A 26,688-nucleotide genomic window follows, 5' to 3' on the forward strand; every position below is an offset into this window, starting at 1 on the left:
TCTAATATAAATGTTTTATTTAAAGTAAAAAGTGTGCACAAATAAAGGGAATGATTACACAACAACGCTCAAGACCATATTCCATATGAAACAGGAAAATAGTAGTGACAATATTAACTAGCAGAGCACCCATAGGAAACCAACTCGTGTACAAAAAGGAGGTTACTCCACATAAATACATCATGCTTCTGATGCAGACACGTTTTCCAAAAACCAAAACCTACTGCACTGGACTGTTTACACCCAATGTCCCTTCTGAATATTTGTGACAGTTGCTGTATGCTTAACAATGCAAAATAACAGTTAATATCATGGCACTTTGGAGAAAATTAAAGTTAAAAAAATGGATTTACAGTAGTTTATTTGTCACTTTGCAACGTTCTTAATGATTAGATATGTAAATAGAAAAAGTATTTTTTCTGTGATATTATAAAAAACAAAAATTAACTTTTGCTTTACTCTTCTGTGATGAATGGCAGAAATGTCCTTCCTTACATAAAGCCATTTCCCTTAATACCTCGTAGGAAATTATGCCACTGTAGAGACAAGGCTTTTCTTGTTGGCTTTAAATGATTCCCAGGTTTAATATCAGCTATGCCCTATGTCTAAACTGATCATGTGGGTGCAGGAGTTGGAGGCTAAACAATCACCATTTTAAAACTGCACATTGAGCAGTTCACTTGACCCCATAGCTGCTCTTTAAAGGAATGTTCAGTCTGGTATTTTACATTTGAAAAGATGCAACTTGAATTTAAGGAAACCTGATTTTTAATAGTGAGGAGGTTCAATGCTTCCCTGAAACTGAAGCCCCTCAAATCACTTCCCAGTGTTGGAAACTCAGCCCAAAACTAAAGAGTTTCCTATTCACATTGCAAAGAAAAACATTAACTAAATTTCATACCATGACACCGGTGTGGCTTTGTGCAATCTCTCTGCTTGCAGCTGACATGGAAGTGAACAGACATACAGTAGAAAACTTGTGCTATGAAATTAGTGTTGTCATACAAGGATTTTCACAGGAAGACACTGGCCAAGCAAAAGTCTACTAAAAGCTTCAGGTAATGTTTGCCAACTTGTGCTTACAGATCCCTCAGATCTGCTTTCAGTGAGGCTTAGCTTCTCTTACAGCTCTTACATAACACAGATTCCTTTCCTCAGTGTCTCTTAATCCCTTTTCCCCAAAATAAGAATAAAAAAAAAAGTGGTACATTTGGCATTTCTTCAGCCCAACACATTTATAACTATTGCTTTAGCATTAAAAATAAGAATTATCTGTGCTGTATATTACACTGCTTACTAACATGAAATGTAAGAAACACACCTCTTAGTTCTAGTTTGACCCATTCTTTCAATTGCTTTCCTTGAACCTGACACCAACATTTCAGGTTTGATTGTGAGTACAGATCACCATGGCTAAGGGCAGAAGTTAAGGGAGTCATTATGGACAGCACCTATTTTTTTCTAGATATGCTTTTTCCACTGGCAAAGTGGAACTCATTCCCAGCAGTGTGGCAGTAAGACAGAAAAGGAACCAATGCCCTTTTCCAGGCTGTGGCTGTACCGTGTGCAGTTCTGATGCAGTTAAGACAGCAAGTACAAAAGCAATAAATAGTATGAGGTTCAGTATTAGCTGCCCATTACTGCTGAGTTATGCTGAAAAGATTTTAACTTCTCAAAGAGTTAACTGAATTCTTTCATTAAACTGACACTTGATGCCGTGTCCAACCCTTGCTGAACGGGCCAGGCTAGAAAGGCACTCTTTGTATCAGTGTACAATTCCTAGTGTGAGTGTTGGAGCAAAGCCTACCAATTCTGATATGGAGTTAACAGTCTCCTTCAGGGTGGGATCAATATTCCCCACAAAAGCAGCCAGTCTTGACCTATTCAGTGTAAATACCTGCTCTTCTTGCTGTCATTTCAGTCTGAAGGGCATGAACAAAGCTCTAATTTCTATGACTAGGACAAGGAAATCAGATGTTCAGAGAGAAGAGATTTGGAACTACAGAAGTGATAAATTCTTTCTCATCTTGCTGAAAACTCTGAAATCCTTGAAGGATAAGGTAATAATTGCATCATGACCTGATACAATTTGTATTCATTAAGCACTGAAAACCTTTCCTTGCTCAGAATACTGTACTGGCAAACTATACAGCCAGACCCTTTGTTCAGTTAGGAGCCCCAGAGACCAACTCCTGTATTAAAAATCAAATTTGGCAAAATTGTTAAAGTCCTAACATTTCAAATCTGGCAGCTGAAGGTTCAGCATAACAACTGTCCTGGACAACAATCAATACAAAAGGAAAATTCACACTAGGTGGCATGGGCAGGATGTTGAGTTACTCATTTTATGCAAGTGCATCCAAATGGAGAGATGTTTATCCATGCAGAAACAAACGGAGTAACAATTGGCACAGTTCAGAAATGGGAGAATTCAGACACATTCCTCAGCTGACATCAAAAGAGGATTTATGTATTCAAAGCCTTCAAATTCAGACTGGTCAATCTTCTTCACAATATCACTATTAGGATTAAAAAACAGTCATTAGTTGAGCAAAATTAAAAAGATAACATTAACTGATAGTTTGACTTAAAATTTAAACCTGTTCAGTGGACTGCAATTGAGAAAATTTCCCTTCCCTCTTTTGTCCCTCTCTACCTTTACAGTTACCACTGAGTTTTTTTAACCCCAATAATGGTACCAAAACACAAAAACCCTCAAAAACAGTGACTGGGTTTTTCTCACTCTCTCACAATGCAGTCTGCAAGGTTTGCAGTTTCAAAACTTGCCCTAAACAGTCAGTTTTGTAAGGACCTGAAAACGTTAGGATGTGACAGATATTGCACCTGCATCAGCAGCTTTTCTAAACTTCATTTGTACAGTCTGCATTTAGAAAGGGATGAAGAAGGAAGTTGAATTTCAGACTTGATCAAGGTGCACAGGTAACATTTAGTATACACTGTTTATGTTTACATACTATGTGAATGTTATATAAAACCCTATAAAAATTCCTAAAATGTGAACAGCAGTGGCTCAATCCAACTAGAAAGATCCTTCCCTCCTCATCTCAAATCAGGGCCTCTCAAGAGTAAGTAGCCACGAATCCACTACCAAAATCATGCATTTTATTAAGGCTTTTCAGCTAGGATAATCTCACATGTCTACCAACAATATACAACACCCAAACAAGTGAAAAAAAAACCTCTTCTCTGAGCTTCTTAAATTCTACATTACTTACTCATCATCTGGAGTGAGTTGCACAGGTTCATTGGTGAACTGGGAATCAAAGTTATCCAGACCAAATTCTCCAGATATATTTGGTTTAAATGGAGGCACCACTTGCTTTTGCTCCATCTAAGAATAAATGAACTTAGTCACACTGAGAAGGAGTTACAACCTATTGAATCATTTTTAAACAAGGCTGGAAACTAATGTTATGTTTACTTTTTATACTTTCTACAATCATTCCAACAATCTACTGCACTTACTGTGTGTAAAATGGAATAAAGACTGTGCACTGTAATTCTGGTACAACATAAATTAAGAGCTTAATGTCCTCTCTCAAGCTCAAAACAACTTGGTCACAGTGTATGCAAAGAACCTGAGCCAAGGCAGGGGCATTCACATACCAGATCCCAATCAACATTGCGGAAGAAGGGATGTCCCTGGATATCTGCAAACCCTGTCTGAGGATGGCAGCCCAAGCGTTCCTTTGGATCCTGTGCAAGGAAGAAAATGTTTCTAAATGGATGCCACAGCCTACACATGAATAAAAAGTCAATGTTACAAATCCCATGAGAAATGAAACACCAGAGTTACAAGGAATACTGAAGAACTAAATTAGCATTATTTATTTTGGAAACTGCTCCAATTTACCCGCTGAAATAGGGAGGAATATATGGAAGCCCTTAACTAAATTTTATATAAATGACTATGCTGCTTTTCTTCATTTTTATTCAGACTTGTTCAAATGCACCATAGGTTTCAGAGCAGGCTCTGTTAGGTAACTGATGAATTTGATTCTTTCCCCCACCTTCCCTTGCTCTTCCCTGAACAGATTATGCCAGGAAATCACACTGGGGCAGTAACTGCAGTTTCTGGTAATTACTGTGGAAAAAAGCTTATTTTAACAAGACAATTCCATCTCCAGGTACAAACATGGACACACTACCAGAGGACTGTAGCAGTGTGCAGTGAATGGTGTGACTTCCTTAGAATAATTTAACCAAATCAGGTTTCTCCTGGATCTCTTTCTTCCCACTCATGTAACACTCACTAAAAGCCAGCAAGTGCTTGGACTCATCACCCACTACCATCTTCTGACTCCTGGGCTAGAGAGCCCCCAGCAAGCAGTGAGCACATCCTGCCTCTGCATCTCCCTCCAGGAACTCAGCAGAAGCTGTCCAAGTGATTTGCTAAGCTGCTTCTCTCAGAACCAAACTAAATCTGGTAAGTTTGTTCAATTCCTCAGGTTAAAGAAATTGCTTGGAGCATTTCTATGCCTTTCACTTTGGAATTTACTCATAATTCCAGCCTGAGAACCAGGAGCTTCAGATTTTAAGAGAAGTATCTAGAATAGGGCCTCCAGCCCCACTGAAATTCTGATTTAGGCTCTCACCTATTCTATCCTGTTTCTGTATATGGCAGACAAAGTACATCAGCTCTTACCTTGTTGAGGAAACTCTTAAGAACACCTGCTGCTTTCACAGAGAGGGATCGGGGAATTCGGATTTGTTTTTCCAAAATTACTGCAAGAAAACAAGGTTCCTATCAGCCTTTGCATCCTTGAAGTTAGTTTAAAGGTTAAGTAGAAGCAAAGCACTGAAGTGTAGGAACACTCATGGTACTCACCTTGGAAGAGATAATCCTCTGTGTTCTGATCAGGGTTGTCAGAACTCCCAACGATGTCGAACGGCGACCGGCCCGCCATCATCTCAAACATCAGCACACCAAGGGCCCACCAGTCCACACTGAAGCCTGGAATTCAAGAGAGAAAACATCACTGGAGATACTTCACCACAAAAATACCAACACCTCTAGGGCTAAAAACAGACAGAGAAGAATGACAAAAATTATAAGTATTGCCAGTCTTTCCAATTAGCTGAATAAAGGAGAGATAACTTTAGCAGACATTACGTGGATCATTACGGACACAACAGGAGGAGATGCTGTACAGAGGAAATGCAAAGAGTTTAAAGGTTGGTGTTAAGCCCTTAACAAAGGTTTAGATAATATTTAAGCCTAGTCATTACTAACCAAGAGTGCATAATCCAGGGTGGGAGATAAGGCCAAGGAAGAACTGTGTGAGTGTTAATAGCAGAAGTCAGTCATTCATGGAGCAAAGCATATCTCCCCTACTATTCACTGCTAAAGGAAATCCCAGTAGCCAGGCTGGGGCTGATACAGTCTGGCTGGTTTAGAAAGCTAGAAAGTGATAAGCAGGAATATTTGAAGCCAGTATGAAAGAGACATTTGATTGAAATAAGATGGTAGATTAAAAAAATGTGTAAAGGGACCTCTTCTGTCTAGGCCTTTTGCAATAAATTTTTATCTAATCTATAATTGCTGCCAAATGTAAAGCTCCAAAACAAAACACAATTCCAGACTGCAAGTATATCATTAGTAGTATCTAAAATAGTTATAAACAATAATAAATTTGGAAGACTCAAGCTATTCTTCAAGACTGATCAAAAGAATTTAAAATGTACAATGCAGAATATCTCATTTGCTTCATGTGATGTTTTTTACTCTTCCTTTGAAGGCTTTATTTACTTTTTCAGACAGGATGTTGAATTAAGACTGATCATATGTCTAATGGAGATTTTTTACTTTCTAGTCTTAAACAGCTCCAATAAGCAAAGACAAGGTGAAAGTTATAAAGTAGCAACAAGAAATTCCATTTACCATAATCCTCTCCCCGGAGAATTTCAGGTGCAATATAGTTTGGAGTCCCACAGAAGGTGCTTGTTGTGTCACCAGGCCTCAGACCCTCCTTTAGAAAAAGACAGGAAGAAAATACTTTACAGTTAACTGAAGATCCCACACTCCTCTGCTAAGAGCTTCACTTTGAATTAAGTCTTGAATAACCAGCATTATGGCAATTCCATGGCAAAGTCAAAGCCATGCTCCAGTGTCTTTGTAGTGACAAAAGTTTCCCAGAGGAAGTGCCACAGAATCCAAACAGGAGCAAGTGACCGACAATTTCAACCTCTTTTGAAATCACCTTATCGTGACTATTTCAGCCAACCCCTCCCAGACCAGTTGATCCAGAAACAGTACATGTAAGTGTAGTCTGTGCACTCTGGCATTTGCCTTTTCTCCACACGTGGAAGTGAAATGAATATACAACCTGTGTGCACTGTGTGCAAAGTGACTTTGAAATTTCACTTTTTAAAGCCTCCGCATCTTTTAATTTATAACGCTTTAATTGTTTGATTGCTGGTTAGCAAGAAATTAGATCTTACCTTGCACATGCCATAATCTGTGAGTTTAATATGTCCTTCAGAATCTAGGAGCACATTATCCAGTTTTAAATCCCTGTAGATTATCCCTCGCTCATGTAAATAATTCAATGCTAAACTGATTTCAGCAGAATAAAACCTAGTGTAGAAAGAAATACTGATTACTCAAGTAATCAAAACCCAAAGCACAACAACACAGTCTTGGTAGTTTGATATTTTCTATACATAAATCCAAGTATTCTATTTTTTTTTCCACAGAGAAGTGGCAAATTGCTTATAATCATACTAATGTTTCTATGCACTTCAAAAATTGTTTTTAGTTAATAGCAATGTCTCCTGCAATCATCCCTTTTATCTCACCATCTGAGATTAAGCATATGCACCAAAAACTCAGCATTTGCCTGGACAGCTGGTAGTGGTTGTTGTATGAGAAACACATTGATATCATTAGACATTAAAAAAAAACCCCACAAAACTGTTTTTCTAGAAAAAAATAGCAGGCTGAAGTCATCCGGAGTAACGCCAAGGCAAACAACATCGAAATGCTTCCTATTACAGTTCCTTCTTGAAACAAAACACGGTGGCTTGCAGCAGCAAAAGGAGGATGCAGTTTCACATTTCTTAAATCCTTAACATCTGGAGAGGATTTGCTGGCTCATCCCTCATAATCTCTGCACTGTTGTACTGTCAGAAACCACTGTTTTGACGCAAGAAATCTGGAATGACACACACCTGGCATGTTCCTCTGGCAGCTTCCTCTGCCTCTGCATATGGAACATCAGATCTCCTCCATTGACATATTCTATAACAAAGAACAACCTGGAACACACAGGATTGTTACAAATGATTGTGTGCATGGCTGAAAGAGGTGTGAGATGTTACAGGTCTGTTATAGAGCAATGTCCACTCCACTCCTCCCATCTCTGGCACCATGGCTGGTTTTACCATTTTCCCTTCCTTTGAAAAAATTCCTCAAGTTAAAAATCAAATATACAAAGTTTCTCTAGATAATGCCTTCATTGCTAAAGGAATGTAAGTAATCCTTCCCATATTCCTCATCCATTACAGGTACTACTTGTCATTACTACACTCAGTTTCTATGCACAAAACATAAACAAAAATTTAAAATCTAGTTTTCTGATCCCTTTAGACTCCTTTGTTTGTGGTTAATACTACAAGTGTATTACAAATACTCTTTCTTCTCACTTCCCTCTATTAGCTTGTCACCTTTTGGAAACAGCAGGGAAACTGTTTAAATATACAATAACTGGATTTTATATGTACTTAAAGATATTACTGTATAGAATAGAAAAAGAATAATTTTCATCTCTATTACTTGGTTTTCCTTTTAAAAACTGACATTCTATTTTCTGAGTCTTGCTCACAGATCCATCTTCAAAGAATCCAGGCAAGTTTGAGACAATTATTCCTCGGTTTTCATACTTCTGATTTTCACCTCCCCATGCCTTTTTTTCCTTCCATTCTACACTCTCTTCTATCACATATTCTCAATCCCTTTTTTCCCTACTAGCTCCACTTCTCTCCCTGTCCAGAATCCTTCCCACCACATCTACCAGTACTTTACATCCTTCTGCATTTTTCCCATCTGAAAACCTTAGATGCACATGGCATTTGGATCACAAAACACTACGAAGATTTACAAAACACTGACTTTGCTACTTAACACTTCATGCTTTAAATTTAGGCCTTTGAGGTGCCTGATAGGATGAAATGTTTTTTAAAAAACTATTTTATTATTAATTTATGACTTTTACCTGCTTTCTGTCTGGAAGCAAGAGTGCAGGCCAACCAGAAAGGGATGATTTGAGGCCTGTTCAAAAACGTGTTTCTCTGTCTGAACCCAATCAATATCCTGATTTTAAAGAAAAATGACATTCAGAAAAGGATTTATGCACTTCTTAGTTTAAGTATTAATGACAATTAGCAGAAAGACATTCAAGGGCTTTGCTGTCCTTGTTTTATTTGCAAGAAATTAAATATTCTATAGTTCTGAAATGTGAAGCAATAGCTGACAGCATACTTTAGTCCTCTACTCTTAGCCCCACTGTGTAACCACCTTGGGAATGGAAACACATTGATCTATAAAAAATAAACCAGTACAGGGAAATGTAAAGTAGCACCAAGAAATGCAGAAGGAATCAATGGTAGACTGAGAAATAAAAGCAAAAGCTCTTGGACAGCAAGCCACAGTCACTCCAGTGTTTTCAGAGCAGCCTAAAGAAACCCAAGGGAAATCCTCAGTAACAAGAGGTTTTTAGCAGTTTAATAATGCAATTTCTGACATCTTTTCACAAATCACTGTGTAAAAATTGTTAAGTTAGATTTCTTTGTGACAAAAGCCCAGACTTGAACATATGAAAATCAGACTCCACCTGGCTACCTGCCTTGGGAACCTCCCAGAGAGCAGTGCAAGAAACCACAAGTAGAATTCTCACTGAGTGCTGCAGCCCAGACCTGGCTCCCACCTCATGGGGCACACTGGAGCTGTCTGGCAGAGATGCCCAACTCACTGAGAACACCTTGCCCACCTCATCATCGTTGACGAGCTCTTTCTTCACCACCTTCATGGCATAAATGCGCTCGGTTTTCTTCAGCCGAACCAGCAGCACTTTGGCATAGCTGCCCCTTCCAATGACCCGCAGCAAATCAAAATCCTGCAGGCCCAGACTGGAAGAAGCTTTGCCACTTTCCCTGATGCTCATTGCCTGTGGGTAAAGATGCAATGAAATGAGGAAGCAGCCTTGCCAGTGTCAGCAACTGCAAAAGTCAGCATTTCAAACAACATTTCAAAATTAATATAAACAAGTAATTCAATTAACACTTGTTATCTTAAGACTGTACTGTCCCAGAAAGGAATGTGCTAGGAAACAAAGGAGGTAAAGGAGACTTGGCAGATAAGAAACAAACCAAACTGGGAGAATTTGGAACACCTTCTAAATCAAAGCACATCTCAAGTCCAGGTTCAAAATAAAGCAGTGCGCAAGCCACACATGCAGGCATCTCAGGAGCAACCCAGATGTGCCCTTTTTGCTAATTTTCAGTTTGTGGCAAATTAAACTACTAAAATCTTGAAATTGAGACACACAGGCCTTAATATCTCTGAAGAACATCATGGGTTCCTTCCAACTTCAGATACTCTGTGATTCTATGTACAGAGTTAGCTTGGATAAGATATTTTACCTCTTTTTCTTCACCAACATGATCCAGGCTCTCATGACTCGAGGGATTGTATGGTATCACTGGAGGTGCAAGAAAAATTTATTAGATTTTCTTCCACCTTAAAATTTCCACAATCAGAGAAACACAGTTTAAATGCTTCTACTGCAAGTATTCAAAACTGATAGAATTGCATTAGGACCATCACTCTGATTAAATAAACAAGAATAAACATGTTTGGCCACCACTCCAGCAGAAGCTCTGCTAATTCTGTTAAGGATTTGGTTTGGGGTTTTTTTTTTGCTTGATCACAGCATTTGAAATACTCAGCTTATTGAATGTAACTGACAGCATAAATTCTTCTTTGTTTAGTCAAGTTTCTGAAACTGGTAAGATGTGGAAAACTGGAATTTTTATATTTATATCCCCTTTAGCATTAAAAAGCTGTCTTTCTTATTCTATGAAAAAGTTAAGAACGATTTTTAAAATAATTTACTTCAAAGTTCACTTTTCAGCAACTTATAGCAATTTAAAGAAAAAAACTCTTGGTCTTACCTGTTTCTACACTATCTGAATGCACTGATGATGGATCCATAGGCATTATTGGTTCCTGCAAACATAGATAGGATTTTTCTAACACACTGTCCAAGTGTCAGACACATTAGAGAAAAAAAATGAAATTAATGACCCCTGAGGAATATAATCTAGCTACTTTTAAACTTGAATAGTCAACACAGCTACTAAAACATACAAAATGAAATAAACAACTGCATTCTTTATTTTCCCTATTTTCTGGAAGTCATTACATGCTTCCAGAAGCTGCAGAAGTAACAACTTTGTACAAGAGAGAAAGAAATACAGCAGATGAGAAGTGAGATAGAAAAACTCAAGTCCTTCAATGATATACATATATATATATGCATCAGTCAAAAGAATTCCCAAAATATAGACTTGAAGCTGACCGCTTTATTAAACCAGGAGCAGTAATAATCTCAGTTTTTCTTGGGACTTAAGAACTGAAGATACCTGAATAAGAACTGAAGATACCTGAATTTCTTTGGAGGAAAGTCAAAATTTCTGCTCTTCATATTCCTTTGCAGTAAATGGGAAATAACCCAATAATCTATCAGATATTTACAGAATTTACCCCACCTATCCATTCTGAAGATGTAAAATAGTGTGTACATACGTACATGCTATGCAACGTCCCTGTGAAGGATGGGATAAATGTCCCTTATATGCTTATATGTGACAAGGGAAATAATGCCAGATGTGCAGATTAGACTCCTGTCTTGCTATAAGTTGCAATTTTGCTCAGTGAATCCCAAGTTTTCTTGCAAAAGTTGTGATAACCATAAAAATTATATTTAAACTACTGTGATTATTTGGCTGAAAACCACCAGTATAAAATAGGGAGTGGAGGAGTAATTAGTTTGATTGGTTGGTTGCTGGTTTTTTGAGACAATTTATCAGGTCAGTTTTACTTACTGGCTGCAGTGTGTGTCGGCCACATTCAGTATTGACAAGTTTGTGACACTTCTTGTGAACGAGGAGTTTGCAGTTGATGCATTTGTAGCCCTGGCGCCCCAGGCCCCATATCCGGTCAGTGCAGATGGCACAGTGAGCTCTCTGCAATCACAAACAAAACTCATTAAAGAGCAAAACTGAAGAATAAACCTCTCCAGCCACGCTGGCATTAACCAAGCTCATCTCTTCATTCCTCTGGAGGTGAGTCCTCACAGAGGAAGGCAGGAGAGCAGAAGTTTCAACATTTTAAACAACCAGACAATGCGCATGGGAGGATCACCACTCGCTGAAGGACATGCACAAAACAACTCCAAAGATCCATGAAAACAGGGTGCCTATGGAGGCAAGAGTGGAACCTGATTTTACTGTGGTGCCTTGACAGCCTTTAACCCAGGTGAGGTCAAAAAACAACAACAAAAAAGCTGAAGTTAGACATGAGGATGCTCAAGATGAAGTTTAGTGGAGACGATCCCAAGCATTAAGCACACGATACACTAAGCTTAGAGAGAAGGAAAGATTATTGAAGCTGTCAAGGGACCTGACTTAAATTTTTGGGTTTGGTTTTTGCTGCTGTTGTTTTTAAACACAGTAGAGCCTTCTTGGTCCTTAGCTAATTATATTTGACCCTTGCTTCCTGAAAGCATTCTGACAGTTTGTTATTTTCAGTCTATTACTACAGGGCACCAGAAACAGACTGCCTGGAGAAACATCTCATTTCTCCTTCAAAAGTCATGAAAGAAAAGTCAGCATCATAAGCAAGCTCTGACCATTTTACTCCCAGAAGTTGAAAAACTGAAAATCTACTTTTACCCATCTAATACATTCCAGTTTGCCCCCTGGGAAGATTTTAAGGGAACGTAGGAGCTTTGACATTATGTTTTCAGAGTACATGTAAAGTGAATTGCAACCAATTTGTTCTGGTTTCTTCTATCTCAAGTTCCTGATGATTTAATACTGGTTTAAGTTTCCTGAGGATACAGGATTACCACAAGCATATAGACAAACAACAAAAATGAGACTAAAACTACCTGGTAATTTCATTATGAAAATAAGACATCCCTGTATCATGGTTTTAAGTACCCAACAAGAGTCTCACCCTGTTAAATCGTTTGGCTTGGAAAGTGTGACCATTTGCACAATAGAGCTTTCGCCACCGGCGGGCGCCTCGGCGATAAATGGACTCTAAGAGGAAAAACACAGGATTATATCCAGGCAAATACAAACACAGAACTACAACATCTTCTCCTGGAGGTTTCTGTGTAGAGTAATTTGCAGAGTAAAGTTTCACTCCTGCGCCTTACAGAAAAAGAGGAATGTTCCAAGTATATTTTCTTTTTTCTTTTTTTAAAGTTTTGGAGAAAATTTAAAGTAGAATATCCTGATCAACTCAAAGTTAATTCTGATTTTTCTGAAGTTAAAAGGAAGAGTGAGTCAAGAGAAAGTAAATTGTCCAAACATATAAGCACTTGTGTGCAAAGTATACACACAGTTCAACTTGGAGAGAAGCTGTGGAGAAGGGAAAGGAGGAAGGAAGGTGAACTGGGAGCATGTCCTGATTTATAAGATTGCTTGACAAATCCTCCAGTGTTTTAAATCCACAGCTGCCACTATTAATTTTTTTCCATTTTTTAAACTATTACTTCATGTTTCATTACTTGAGGCATGACAGGAATCAAAACTGAAAACTAAGATATGAAAATCTACATTGAGCTGTAAATCTCTTGCTGATTTACAGATAACCAGCATTACTCATTCTGCCCAAGTTAACTTTTAAACATGTACATTTAGATTGGATTGGTCAGAGGCTTGGATACCAAGCTGACAGATGCTTGTGTGCATAAAACACACACACACTTTTTTATAAAACTTTTAGACTGGGGAGAAACTGCCTCTTCAATGTCTAGGACATTAGTTAACACAATAGAGGGTTTTGGAGAATCCTCCTGATAGCACCTAAATATCAATTTCAAATGAATTAGCCACAGATCTGTAAATAGAGACACTTCAAGAAGTTGTTATCATTGGTTTCAAGCCTCTGCTCACAACTGTCAGCCAGCGATCTGGCAACTCCCCAAAAGACAGGAAGAGGATAAAAAACTGTCATGATAGAAGAGGCAAAAGCAAGGAAAGCAGAGTGACATGGGTAGTTAGCAGGAATGTGAAATGCTTATTAACAGTGACAAACATTAAGTTTAGAAAGATTTCCTATTCCTTCTAAATATTTGATTTTTACAGATTTGCATTATTGGTAAGTGTCTAAGTGTGGGATGCCAAACCAAAGAACATCAAATTCTGCTAAAACAGGAAATCTGAACTGAATTTCTGTATTTCTTAGCTGAAATGCCTACTTACTATCTTCTCCTGGACAAGGCATGCCAGGCCGCTCTGGGACACAAGGAAATACTGCAAGAAAGACATTAACTTCTGATTAGCTTCCATTTCTGACAGAAAATAAATCTGTGGGTTAAATACAACACTCCTGAAAGGCATTCAACCATCTAGAGAGCAGAACTGACTGCACTTCAACAAAACCTTCTTTGAGAACAGATGAGCTGCAAACCACCACAAACCCCTTTTGCTGGGCAGAGTAGTGACATACTTGAGAAATACACACAAAAAGCAGAATAAATGAAACTATTTCTTAAAGACAGTAACTAGAAAAAGTAATGATTTTGGTCTCTCATGCAGCCAATTTTCAGAGCTGGTCAAGATGTCCAAATACTGGAAATGTTTTATATGACAGTGTCCTAACAGTTGCATAGGATGTTGACTATGTAAGTTTTTGTGATTTTTTTACAGTTTATTTAGCTTCAGTAACACTACCCATCTTTTACAATTTATTAACCATCAGAAAGAAGTATAAATGTGGACAGACAGCCTGGTGCCAGTTTAATCAGAAGCTTATCAAACACAAAAATTCATGGAGAAAGGGCAGACGAAAAATCCAATCTGCACAGAAACAGTGAAATATATCTGCAAATGGATTATATTCTTGTCCTTTTTAAAACTCCCTGTGGGAAGCTGGAAAGCTGTCTTTTCCTTTCAAATGGGCTGATGATAAACAAGATTTTTGCATCTCTTTAAGAGAAGGAGCCTGTAAAGACACACTAGTGTAACACACCAACACTTCATAATGATGAGTTTTCTGCTCTAATCTCTGATAAACTAAGATCAACTCTCTACTGATAAAAAATTACAAATAGCTAGAAAAATATTCTGGAGAAGCTGCCAAAATAGGCATATAACCCTGAAGAAAATAATTGAACAACTACACATTAAACAGGGGCATGATATTATTAAGTTTAAAACTGATGTACCTAATTTAAAAAACGACAAACTTTTCATTAATCTGGCACCACAAATGGAGTTCATTAATTTTTTTGTCCTAACAGAGATGCTGCTCTAAAGCACTCATCCATAATTAACTTCAGGATAATGTATAATCTAATAAATAAATAAATTGTACTTTATCCCTTCTACCATTTGCTGCCAGCAAGTGTCTGAAGGCACTTGGGCTGAATAAATGAAGAAACAGAGGCTGGATTTCATGAATAAACTAACAGCAAAGTATTTTTTCTCCCCTAATTTAATAAACTGTAAATTTCAGTAAATTTCACCTACCATGGATCAGAAGTTCTGAATCCTTGTTTAGTTCATACAACCTAAAGGCCTCTTCTAACTCCAACTGAGAGGAAACTGTGCATGGATCTCCTGTGGAAAGAGAACAGAACAGCACAAAACTCAATAGTTTTACTTCCACACCATTCAGTAGTTCCCTCACAGCTGGTACCAGGGTAACTATTACAGAAAAAATCCAATATTTTTAATTGTGGTAGTATTTCTTTTTAACACTGTTCAAAGAGTACATCTGAAAATAGAGTCATAGTGAGTTTTCAGGGATAATAAAAATATGGGATATTCCCAAGAGTCAAGCAGATCATAAGAACAAAACCTCATTGCTACAAGCATAGTTACACATCATTTCAGTATGTGGGGGTCAGGCTATATTACAGCACCTAAAACCTTCTAAGATTGCATTTTATTTCATGGATTTTTAATTAGAACTGAGTCAATTCTATTTTCACAGCTGTTTCAGCACTGCCAAGACTTGCACCAGGAGATGCAAAAACAGTTAGAGCTCAAGTCTCTCATCAAACCTCAATGGAAACTTTTGACAAATAACACAATCTAAGTGCAACACCCTGTTTTTCTGATTTGTAACTACTACTTTCACACTCATACAACTATTTGAAATAAAATCCCTTAAAGAAAGGACACCAAGGCAGAAGAAAGGTGGGAGTTGGCTGGCTTTATTATTTTTTCTATTTTTTCTATTTTTTCTATTTTTTCAGTTGTGTTGATCATTTGTGATGGTACAGACTAAATCACGTGCCAAATCCTTGATGATAAAATATCTCAAACAAAACTTTACTATGTATTTTCTTTGGTCTGATGCAGATTAGTAACATTATATAAAAATTAGCCCCCTGAAAGAATAAGCCTTTTTAAAAATAATACTGTAACTCAAACATTTTAAAAACAATGTTGAATCTCAATCACCACTGCCCAAAAGGAAAATACTTCTAGTTATTGGCTCAATTTGTACCCCCCCACCTTCATCTATACAAGATATTCTATGCAAGAACAAGGGATTTATCTCTGCCTGCTCCAGCATGAGAAGTTTAATTTTAGCCCAAATCCTATACAGCAAGTCTGCCTTCCCATATTTCTAATTTTTAACAGAAATACTACCTTCCATGTCTTTAAGTGGCAAACTGGTTATGGGTAAGCAAACTGGAGGAAGGCAGAATAAATTTCCATCGTGGCTAAACTGGATCCAGTCTGGAAGTTTTGAGTCCTCAGTCAATACCACAGTTAGAAAGTTCACAAGCAACAGACCATTAACTATCATCTTTGTGTTTTATACTGCAAGGTATCTAAATTAATACAGTCACAGCTAAAGCCTTTCAGTGGAACCACACACCCAGCAGCAGGAGGTATTTCAACTCACCCCACAAAAGCTTCTCCAGAGAATTAGTTTTGTTTCTGATGTACTACAATGCTTTTGTTTCCAATGTATCTTCCCAGAACAAGAAGGACATGGACCTGCTGGAGCCAGCCCAGAGGAGGTCACTGGGTTGATTAAAGGGATGGAGGACTCAGCTATGAGGAAGGGCTGGGAGAGCTGGGATTGCTCACCCTGGAGTGGCTTTGGGATGACCTAATTGTGGCCTTCCAGAACCTGAAGGAGCTGACAAGGAAGGTGAAGAGAGACTGTGTGCAAGAGATGGAGTGACAGGACAGAGGGAATGGCTTCACACTGACAGAGAGCAGGTTTAGATGGGATACTGAGAAAAATTCTCCCCTCTGAGGGTGGTGAGGCCCTTGCTCAGGGTGCCCACAGAAGCTGTTGCTGCCCCATCTCTGGAAATGTCCAAGGCCAGAGAGGATGGGTCTTTGGGCAATCTGGGATTGTGGAAGGTGTCCCTGCTAATGGCAGGAAGTGGAATGAGATGATCTTTAAGGTCTTTCCAACCCAAACCATTCTGTGGTTCTATGCATTCCGTGCTATTGCTAAAATATAAATAATAAATGTAAATGGTCCATTTTCAGTGTTCTGCCTTTATTGTTTCCTGCACATCAAAATCCTCCAGATGAGTCTTTGAAGCCACAGTCATTTTCCACCAAACCACTTCCCCTTATAGCTGGACACCTGGACACCACAGTGCCCACCCACAGCACAAACTTTCACTGTGCAGAGCAGGGTGGGACGAGAAGGAACAATTGTATTTACTCAGACTCAGTATGAGAATCAACAAACCAGTTTTTCTTCATTTGTTTCCGACACCTGTGCAAACAGTTCTGTGTTTCCCTTTGTCAGAAGCAACAGAGAGTCTCAAGAATAAGCAAACTCAGAACAGGAGGTTTACAGACATCTCTCTCAACAGGCTTGAGTAGTATAAATTTTGCAGTCCAAGACAGCTGGGATACATAGGAAAATATTTACTTTTGAGTTATATGGTGAGAAACAACAGACTGAAGACACACACAAGGCCAGTGTCCACCCCACAAGATGTTTCAGAAGGCAGAGTGAAGTTGAACTGATCATACATGGAAAAAAATAGAAATTTGTCTAAAATCAAGTTCATTCTATTCTCCAGTTGTATCTGAAGATTTTGGAAATGAATCCACTCAATTAATTTATATCTCTTTGTATGTCATTACCTCTATAAAATCAGAGTTGTTACACGTGAAGCCCTGATCTTGCAAAGGCATTCACTATATGACAAATCACAACATTAGTGTCCAGGTAAATCCAGTTTAGTCAGGAAGTAGTGATGCCCCAGACTCCTTATCTTCTCTCAGACTATAAAAAACTTGAGTAATAGTGTAACAGCACTATTTCCTCATGCTACTGTTAAACAGTGAACTTCAGTTTTGGTGAAGAGGATGTGACACAGGAATTTTCCAGTAAAGCAAAACAAGTTTCTAGAAAGAATATCAGCTGAAAACACTCCAGAGTGGTGCTGAGAGAAGAGACAGGGAGCTTGGCAAGAAGCCAGCCATTGTACATGCAAGAATTATTCACAATAAAGACAGGAGGATTTGCTTTAAACACATTCCTCATTGGCAGATTAACTTCTTCTCCACTGACATTAAACTGTAAGTCAATGATTAAAGCAAACACGGATTGCTTGTGAAAATCAAATCCTACATATGAAAATAGTTCAGGCAAAGTGCAACCTTCCTTTTTTTTTAATAAACCTATCTCTAATTAAAGAGTAGAATTTTGACTGAACAAACTGTGGCTTCAAGTAAATTACTGAATGAGTACAAAATGTTTATTAAATATATATATTTCCTGCTATGATTGACACTGCAGATTGTTCCACTGCAGTGAGGAGTCCATTATCCTCCCAATGATAAAACAAGACAGACAGTTTATTATAAAGTAAATGTTCAATTCCCAGTAGCTCTGCTGTACAGTTCAGTCATAAACACTGTTCATTTTACTGTACTGCATCTGCCTGGCATAAATAACTTTGGAATGACAAAGAGAAGAAAAAAACCTCACCTGATCAGACTCCCAAGACCACATAATCTTCAACACACCTACCTCTATGGCACTTCCAAAAATCACCTTTGCTCCACGTTTAGCTTTAGACTGAATAAACTGGCAGTAGCCCAATTTGAAATGGGAGGAAACAGTTCCATAAGCACCATTTATGCTGATGGCTGCATGCAAACACCAACCACAGCCAACAAATCACTGCACACTGCAGCCTTTTATGTACTGCATCAGCTAAAATAACTCCACAGCAATCTCATAATTCAGAGGGCTCTTCGTTGTAGCTGTAGCTCAAAACCTGCATGTGCAACGACCTAATTCCACTGAGAAAACAGTACCTACAAATAACCTTTAAAAAAATTACTGCTGTACATCCACAGCTCAATGGATGACATCTGTTAACAGGGAGAACAGACTCTGGACTTTTTTCATCAAAGGTAAACTTCAGGATGGATAATGCAAGAGATGAGCTCTCAGTCAAGGTTGTCACTTCACTTTGATGAAAAGTTACTACACATCATTAGTATTTGAAGAAGTTTTATTATTAGCTATGTGTTACTAGACTTTAGGGTGTTAAAGTAACAGCTGATAATAACACTTGAGATACAATGTTTTCGGTTACACATACAACTCAAATATATTTTAAATTATATCAATGTTTTAGATAACTACTGCAATTTCTATAACTTAGTGTCTATTTAACTCTTTCAAAAACATAACATACAAAAGGAATCTTCACCAGTATAAAGGAGTACTTTCTGTTGCCTTCATAAGAAATCCTAACACTGAATTAACATTTTCATAATCACCAAGATTCTGTTTGGTTTTTTGTTTTGTTTATCTTATGAAGGCAGAGGGAAAGAAGAAGATGGAAGGGAAAGAAAAGCTGGGAAGTTGAGCAATGTATTGAGCACTGATTTACCTTCTTCATCAATCCATTTCATGGTGAAAAGTTGCTCATTGTCAAAGGAGCACATGTCCCGAACTTCACTGCACAGTCCCTCGAAGGAGATGGAAGGCTCAAAATAGGTGATCATTATGTCCCTGGGAAAGAGAAAAATAAACTTGAGAAACTATTTCACAAAACATAACACTAATCATCATCTCTAACACCTTCCATATACCACTAATATTGATGCAGCTCTCTCTAAAATGTTAAAGCAAAATAAAGCACCTAAGCTCCCTTCTTATAGTAAAGTCGGGTTCCAAGTGATTTTTATTACTTGACATTTAATCCTCCAGGTATCTGCTTCATAAAAACTCAGATTTTATGTCCAAGTAACTATGAAGTGAGTTGCAGTAGACATTAACCACACAGAGAAATTAGATCTCTTACACTAGTGGAAAATCAAGAATGAAATGCTGCAAATGTTTCAATAATGTTCAAAACATATTTCTTGATTTACTTCCTCTTTAACAGTTATTTTGTTATTAGTATCAAAATGTAAAAACACATACATCTACTCCAACTAAATTTTGATTGTGTAGATGTTATGAAAAAATAATGACAAATACTAAACAGATTTTCTAGCAGACTTGGGGATATGTGCAAATATTCAAAGTGCCTTAAAAAAAAGCGTGGTGCTTCACACAATGAAGGGGAAGGCTGACAGAGAGCCACACACTTACAATTGAAATGTGTTGCTCTACTGTTATGCAGAATGTCTATTTCTGTGATAATTAAAAGTGAGTTAACCAGATTTTAATCTGTTAGCAAAAATGCTGGCACACTGTGTTGGCTGGGCCTTAAAGGGGAACAGGTGACAGGGCTCAGTCCCTTAACCAAGGGAGCTGGGAGACACAGAGGAAGGCTGTTCACAACATAGCATAAACACTCCATGTTTGAGCTACAAGGTTAATCTTCCCATAAAAACCCCTCCCAGCTGGATTCTCTCCGGTGCCAGCACCCAGGACTGTTTGGGGGACCTAAAGAAAAATAATTGAAGTAACAAAGCTTTTACCTGGTCAGAAACCCTATCAAGTCCTACCAGACTGAAGTGTATGTATGCAGCAAGTTAAATATCTTTTTATCATGGTGTGCATGGGCAGATTGAGATCAAGAAGGTGACTTAACATAAAATGCTGTGGTTATGGAACTGGAACAACGCTCAGGAGGGGCAGAGAGCACACAAAACCCAAATGCTTGCCTGAGGCTCCTCTGAGAGCAGCAGCAGGAATAAAATCAACCGGCAATTTCTAAGCACTGTGGAAGAACAGCAAGCCTGCTTCTGGATTTATGAGCATCATCAGTTGGGTTAGGTTTAGTTAGGGGACAGACTCCAGTAAATACAGCAGACACATGCCCAGGATAAACACAAGATCTCTTCCATAATCTGAATAAAGCAGTCAAAAAGCTGCTAGGTGATTTGGTAGAGGAATTGCTCCTGTTCTTTCCACGTGAGACAAAATGCAAAACAAACAACTGGATCCTGGTTTTTAGACACAGTAATTTAGAGTAAACAGGATTTTATTTGAAGTCCCCAATCACATCCATTCAACACAGCAAACTCTTCCCTCAGACACAAAGGTCTCCCTTTGCATCTTGTATGGCAACAGCAGCTGGGAACCCACTGCCAAGGAGGTGGCTCTGACAGTGTGTTCCTGTCACAGACACACGGGCAGGCACCACACAACAAGCCTGCATTAGGAGGCAAAGCCTTAACCTGTATTTCCTGTTTTTCTGGGAAGGAAATAAGGCACTGCTTACTTAGCAGCTCCACTAAGTTCACCATCCCTTCACTGATTCACATTTTAGCTCAGATATATTCACTGTGGAATATGTTCCTAAACAAAAAAAAAAAAAAATTAGTTCTGAAGAGTGCTGAGAAGCCAGTGTTTATATTTATATATATTTACATTGCAGGGGTTTCTGGGATTGAACTAGTCAGCAGAGAGTTTGTTAAAAGCTTATTACTGCCAGAAAAGCAGAAAGTTACAGACCAGACTTTTTGAGACTGTAATCATTGATGCTTCAGCAAAAACTGAAGATTAAATTATATATATATTAGCAAAGTCTGTTCAGCACATTTTCAAATGTGATGATTCAGGTTCACTTAAAGCAGATTTAACTGTACTGCAGCAAACAGGAAAAATCACAGTGTCAAGATGTACTGAAAAGCCGTGGAATCTCTTAATATCTCTGAAGTAAAACTGGTACCAATTGAAAAAAAAATCTCTTACTACTTGTTGGTACCTTTAAGTAGCAAACCAGTTTTCCTTCAGAAAAAAGGAGAGTTTAATTATTTCAGAATTTAAGTGTGTTCTCTAAATTACTACTCTAATACCTCTAGCAGGACAGGTATCAAACAGTTACCAAATAATTTGGAATATCTCTTCTGCTACAGCAGACACTAATCAGTTTTTCAGAGAACTCTAGCCAGTAGCAATATTAAAAGAGAGAGATGATGTCAAGTATAAACAGAGTTCCAGAAGCAATATCTACATAACACAGGAACTGAAAGGTTACAGGTTTATTTTGCTTTATTTTGCCATTTGAACTCCATTGATGACCCTGACATTTCCATTTCACTTTTACAATGGTTCTGTTGTCACACCTTTGTGTCTCCACACTCCTTGCCCCTAAAAAAGCACTGATGGTGCCTTAATTAGGAAAAAGCAGGATTCACTCAAGCCAAGAAGTTAAATTCTATTGAGAAAAAATTGTGCATTTCAAATAAAAGTTAGTTGGCCAAATTAAGGGACAAAGGAAAGTGAATATGGACCATAGCCTGCTGACTTGCTTTAAAGATATAAAATGTTTCCATTTACTGAGATGTGGGGAAATTTTTCTTGACAGTAAGTCTTTCCTTGTGGTGAAGATAAGCTATACACTGCTCGGAATAAGCATCACTGTTTGTCAAAAAGCTATTCCAAGGTGAAATAAATATATTTGTTTGTCCCCTCTTGGCACACACAGGAAAGCAGGAGAAAATCTGATTCAAGCACACCTTTTTCACCACCACATCCACAGGTGCCAATTAACTCTTATTATGGAAGCACCAGACTTTTTACAATTTGTTTTAGCACTATTACAGTTGGTCTTAATCAGGGACCTGTGAGTAGGAAACATGCAAATATACAAGACAGCACTTGTCCTGAATTACTTTCACTGAAAATGCTATCACTTCTATCTTTCATAAATATTAATAAAGATCATTTATTCATACTACTAGAAGGCCTGAGTCAATATCCTGCAAATATCAGAATCAGTGAAATATAAATCATAGGAAAGAGGCAAGAATTAGAGTGAGAAGAGGGAGAAAAGGCAAATGGTAAACCTAATCACACTAGAGAACACATTTTAAATACATATAGAAGACCATATTGTCCACCTTTCCTGAGAGCAGCTTTCCTCTACTTCTTTTACAAATCATCTAAGAGTTGTAATGTCCTTTTACAAAAATTAAAAACCAACCAAAAAAAACCAAACCAAAACAAAACCAAAGCAAACAATTCAAACACAATTCAATATCTGTACCTCATTTTTCACTCTGATCTTAAACTCCCAGGAGAGAACAACCCTGTAAGAACAGACACTACTGCTTTAGACTTTTCCACCTGCAGCCTCATATATCCCATATTATGTATGGGGAAATATACAGATATATTATACATGTTACCTACATATCCACATGTATCACACACCTGGGCCAGTCATTAAGGCTTTTGAAAAGGTCTAATTAGAGCTCACTGCAATGAACCCCTCCAGGACTCCTGGGGAATTCTGCTGTGCCAATCTCATTTCTGTACCATCAGGTGCAGCCACTGCCATGCACAAGCATTTAAAGCATTGCTTTTCCCTGTGCAAGTCTGTTTTTTCTGGAAAAAATACATTGTCAGAAAGCTAAATCAATACTGAAACAGCAAGAAGGGAAAATGTATTCACAGGCTTAGTCTAAAGTTTTCTTAAGCTGAACACTCCTATTAAAAATTTGATTGTCAACAGACAACAGAAAACACTGTGCTGAAGAACTGATCAAAAAGTGCCCAGTATAAAGAAAAACTGAAAGAATTTATGCAAGAATTCAAGAATCCTTAAGAAATTAATTACCTGGGAATCATTATGGAGGTACATTTTTGATTTTACAATTAAAATTTATTTTCTCCTGACACTTTTTCCATTCATAAAACTAAAGTAATTAAATAATTAAAATTAAGAAAATAAGCAGGTTTAACATGTATCATGAGAGGACTGTCAGATGTGTTCTTCATTTGAACCAAATCAAACTGAAGGTAAGCAAAGCATTGGTATCTACCCCTTTTTATTAAAAATCTAACCTGCGTTACAGCCTACACAGCTAAAACCAGCATAAAATCAGGCACTGAAAGAATACATGCTAGCAGTTCCAATCCTGGCAGAAAAATAGTTATTATAGCTGTTGAGTTTTGCTTCTTCTATAAATCAGCATGAATCCTACAGGATTCCTTGAGCATGAGTAGTGAATTATTCCTACCTGTTCTCTACTCCTACAACGTGTGTATGAATGATGTAACAACTTCTGGTACTGACCTGACAAAAAGCATCTCCAGCAAAAGAGGTAAGACAAAAGGCAAACTTTGAATATCATCAGAGAGCTGAAATGGTTATAATTACAGATGCTGATCTGTGCCATACACTGGGAGCTGCTACACTTTGTTATTGCATCAACAAAAATCCACCTTTGGAGTAACAGAGTGAATTCCTAAAAACCCTCTCAGGAATCTCTGCTACACACACTGCACAGATCACAGTAACTCATTAAAATACCTAGCACTATTTTAAGAATTTTAAACAACCAATCCCGTGTAGAAGATAAGCACAGTTTAACTGAGAGAAGGAAATACCTGGAAAAGCTCAACTTAATGCCCTAATTCCCAAGTCTCTGGGAATTCCCCATCCCCTTATTCTCATGATTTGTGTTCAATTTTAGGAAAATTTTCCATCTTGTTTTAACATATTTCATGACTTTAAGATAGAGAATTACCAGTGCACGGTTCAATGAAACAAAGACTCTTCAAAGGGTCCTGTGTGAAGTCTTTGTCTTGGCTGAGAAAAGCAATTGGGCTCCAGGCCAGACACAGTTTTGGGGATTCAGGCTCGGCTCTTTGCCCTAGGCAAGTATCCCGACTATCAGATTCTCAAACGTTTCAAGAACAAATCTGTGCTTCTAAGTGGCTGGGTTGGGTTGGCCTGGTGGTTTTTTGTTTCTTTTTCTTTTTAACCAGAAACTCTTTTTAGAAGATGAAAAGATCTTCCCAGCCAGACTTTGCTAATAAATTCTACAACCCACTTAAATGCTTCCATTAGAAGGAAATTAGCAGAGATTAACGTTTCCTGATTAACACTGTTTCCCATTAATTCCTCGATCCAGCTCTGAGACAGTTTATTTGAAGAACGGGGGAAAAGCTGCCTTTGGTATCAGCATTTAGTCCTCAGTCTCCAGGTCATTTCAGGGTAAGTGCAGGTAAAATGTTTGGCTTTGATATCCACTCGATAGTGCAAGTCTGAGAAGGGGCTTGAAATTTTCTGTTGCAAGAAAGTGGAGAGAATAACTTGCTTATATCTCAAAATAAATCATGACTAAGGCATTCAGCTCGTTAGTTTGTTGGTATTCACAATGGTTAACCAACACCCTCTATGACTCAATGCCATTATTAAAACTGATAACTGCATTAGAAGATAAAAAGTCAAGGGACAGGACTCAAAAGAAACATTCCAGTGCCTGTGAAATTATTACCAGTGTCACGAGCCAGCAATCCTGTCCAATGTAGCAGATTTTTTCCTCACTCCCACAACCCTGGGCTGCTTCCTCCCTGTTCTTGCCCCACAGTCTCCCTGTGCAGAAGCAAGCATTCCATGTGATTGCATGTGGAAATGATCAAGATTAAAACTGACCCAGCAGAAGAAAAAGAAATGGTTTTCACCCAGAAGAGCTCTCTTTTTAGTTCAGTCTGATCAAATGAATACCTCTACCAGCTGATAGCCAGGGGCGTCTTCGCTTCCTTAAGAAAAAGTGGATTAAAGGGACTGTGAAACAAAGAGCTCGGAATTTCACCTGCTTTGACAGTGTCTCACATGTCCTTTAAGCCACAGACTGTGCCAGTCTCTACAGTAACTTCTACAGACTTCTGTCAAGAAAAGCCCCAAAGGAGACACAAGACAGAAGCCAAACAGAACACCAAATACCAAATGCTCGGTGAAGTTTCTATATCTCTCCTTAAAATTACACAGCTAGAGATATTAGAGAGTAAACACTGAAAACGTAATACACCTCTTCTTGTGTTTAACACATACAACTGGAAGGAAACTATCAAGGGCATCGTGGTCACACTTAATCCAAAAATGCAACCTACATTGTTTTCTGCTTAGATCACCTCCCGTCAAACTTAATGGCCCAATGAACCACTGGCAACCCTTGCACTGAAACCTATTAAGTCCTGAAACTGTTACTATTTAATAGTGGGCTATGAACCCGAGGCAGGGCGTTTGTTTTGCTTTATATGTAACTGCCGGAGAGCTACTGAATTAGACCCACAAAATTTCAGATTTCCATTTTTCAGACACCTAGTATCTTGGAGCTCTTTTAACAGTAGATGGCCATTCACAGCCTCCCCTGGAAATCGCCCGGTCCCTGGCAAACAGCCTAAAAACCTATGAAACAAATTTTCATACAAACATCCTCTTCCTCTAGTCCTCAACATCACTTAACATAGAAAGACCAGGACCATAGCTGGATCCCGAACACACTAAATGCGACTTTTGGCGTGTGTTACGAAGGAATACATACTTATTACTGGCAGCCAGGGCCTGGGGGTGAAGGGAAGCAGGGTAAGCACGGCAAAGGCTGCTCAGGCACATCCTTATTCACCAGAACAGCCATCCAGGAGAACGGAGGATCCGACTTCCCCCCTAAACCCTGACACCAGTCCTGCACTTGACATCCATTTCAGCACGGCCACTTGGTCGTGGAGCGTTTTGTCTCCGCTCTTTCCCTCCTCCCGTATAAATCAAAGAACACCCAGGGCTTGAGGCAGGAGTATCCGCGGGAGCCCGTGCCGGGTACCCCGAACAGCCGCGGCGCTTCGGACGCTGCTCTCCGCCCGGCCGCCCCCAGGGGCTGGGCGCCCGCACTCACCCCTTGTAGTAGGCTTTCACCCGGACTTGGTGGGCGCCGTCCCCGCCGAGGCTGCCCCCGAGGCCGCCCGGAGCCGACATGGTGCTGCCGGCGCCGCCGTCCCGCTGCGTCGGCATCGCCCCCCAGGCGGGCCGGGGGAGCCGCAGGCTCGCAGCGGGGGAGCCGCAGGGTCGGGCCGGGCCGGGGCGGCGGCTGCGCGACCCCCGCGCCTCCAGCGCGCCCCGCCCGCGCCGGGCGGCACCACGCGCGGGGGCGGGAGGAGACCGCGCAGAAGCGGTGGCGAGAGGGAGCGAGGAGCTGCGCGGAGCTGGACGGGAGGGCAGCGCAGGATTTCCCCCGGCG

General features: G+C 39.0%; 1 protein-coding gene across 2 annotated transcripts; it reads right to left on the reverse strand.

Moving 5' to 3' along the window:
• Positions 1 to 26,462, reverse strand: PRKCI (protein kinase C iota). 2 transcript variants are annotated; one of them, XM_033069001.1, is made up of 18 exons: positions 26,347 to 26,462; positions 19,155 to 19,276; positions 14,785 to 14,874; positions 13,516 to 13,566; positions 12,260 to 12,345; positions 11,125 to 11,265; positions 10,192 to 10,246; positions 9,661 to 9,719; positions 9,009 to 9,185; positions 8,235 to 8,332; positions 7,192 to 7,278; positions 6,463 to 6,598; positions 5,903 to 5,990; positions 4,850 to 4,975; positions 4,667 to 4,746; positions 3,628 to 3,717; positions 3,237 to 3,352; positions 1 to 2,519 (listed from the first exon to the last, which is right to left on the reverse strand). In XM_033069001.1, exons 1-18 carry the CDS (start codon positions 26,460 to 26,462, stop codon positions 2,432 to 2,434), a joined length of 1,806 nt encoding a protein of 601 aa, XP_032924892.1. In that variant the 3' UTR covers positions 1 to 2,431. The 2 variants fall into 2 exon arrangements, with proteins under 2 accessions (XP_032924892.1, XP_042635543.1); XM_042779609.1 differs by lacking the exons at positions 12,260 to 12,345; positions 19,155 to 19,276; positions 26,347 to 26,462 and having other exon boundaries at positions 14,785 to 14,873.
• Positions 26,463 to 26,688: the final 226 nt, after the last annotated feature.

This window comes from Catharus ustulatus, chromosome 10 (genome assembly GCF_009819885.2).
Source record: "Catharus ustulatus isolate bCatUst1 chromosome 10, bCatUst1.pri.v2, whole genome shotgun sequence".
Taxonomy (NCBI): Eukaryota; Metazoa; Chordata; class Aves; order Passeriformes; family Turdidae; genus Catharus; species Catharus ustulatus.

Excerpts from the sequence above, each read along its gene's own strand:
- PRKCI (XM_033069001.1), bottom strand. The coding sequence starts at position 26,462 with ATGCCGACGCAGCGGGACGGCGGCGCCGGCAGCACCATGTCGGCTCCG. Across the intron at positions 3,353-3,627 it reads GCAATGTTGATTGGGATCTG|ATGGAGCAAAAGCAAGTGGT; the intron begins GTATGTGAATGC and ends ATTTATTCTTAG. Across the intron at positions 2,520-3,236 it reads CAACTCACTCCAGATGATGA|TGATATTGTGAAGAAGATTG; the intron begins GTAAGTAATGTA and ends TAATCCTAATAG.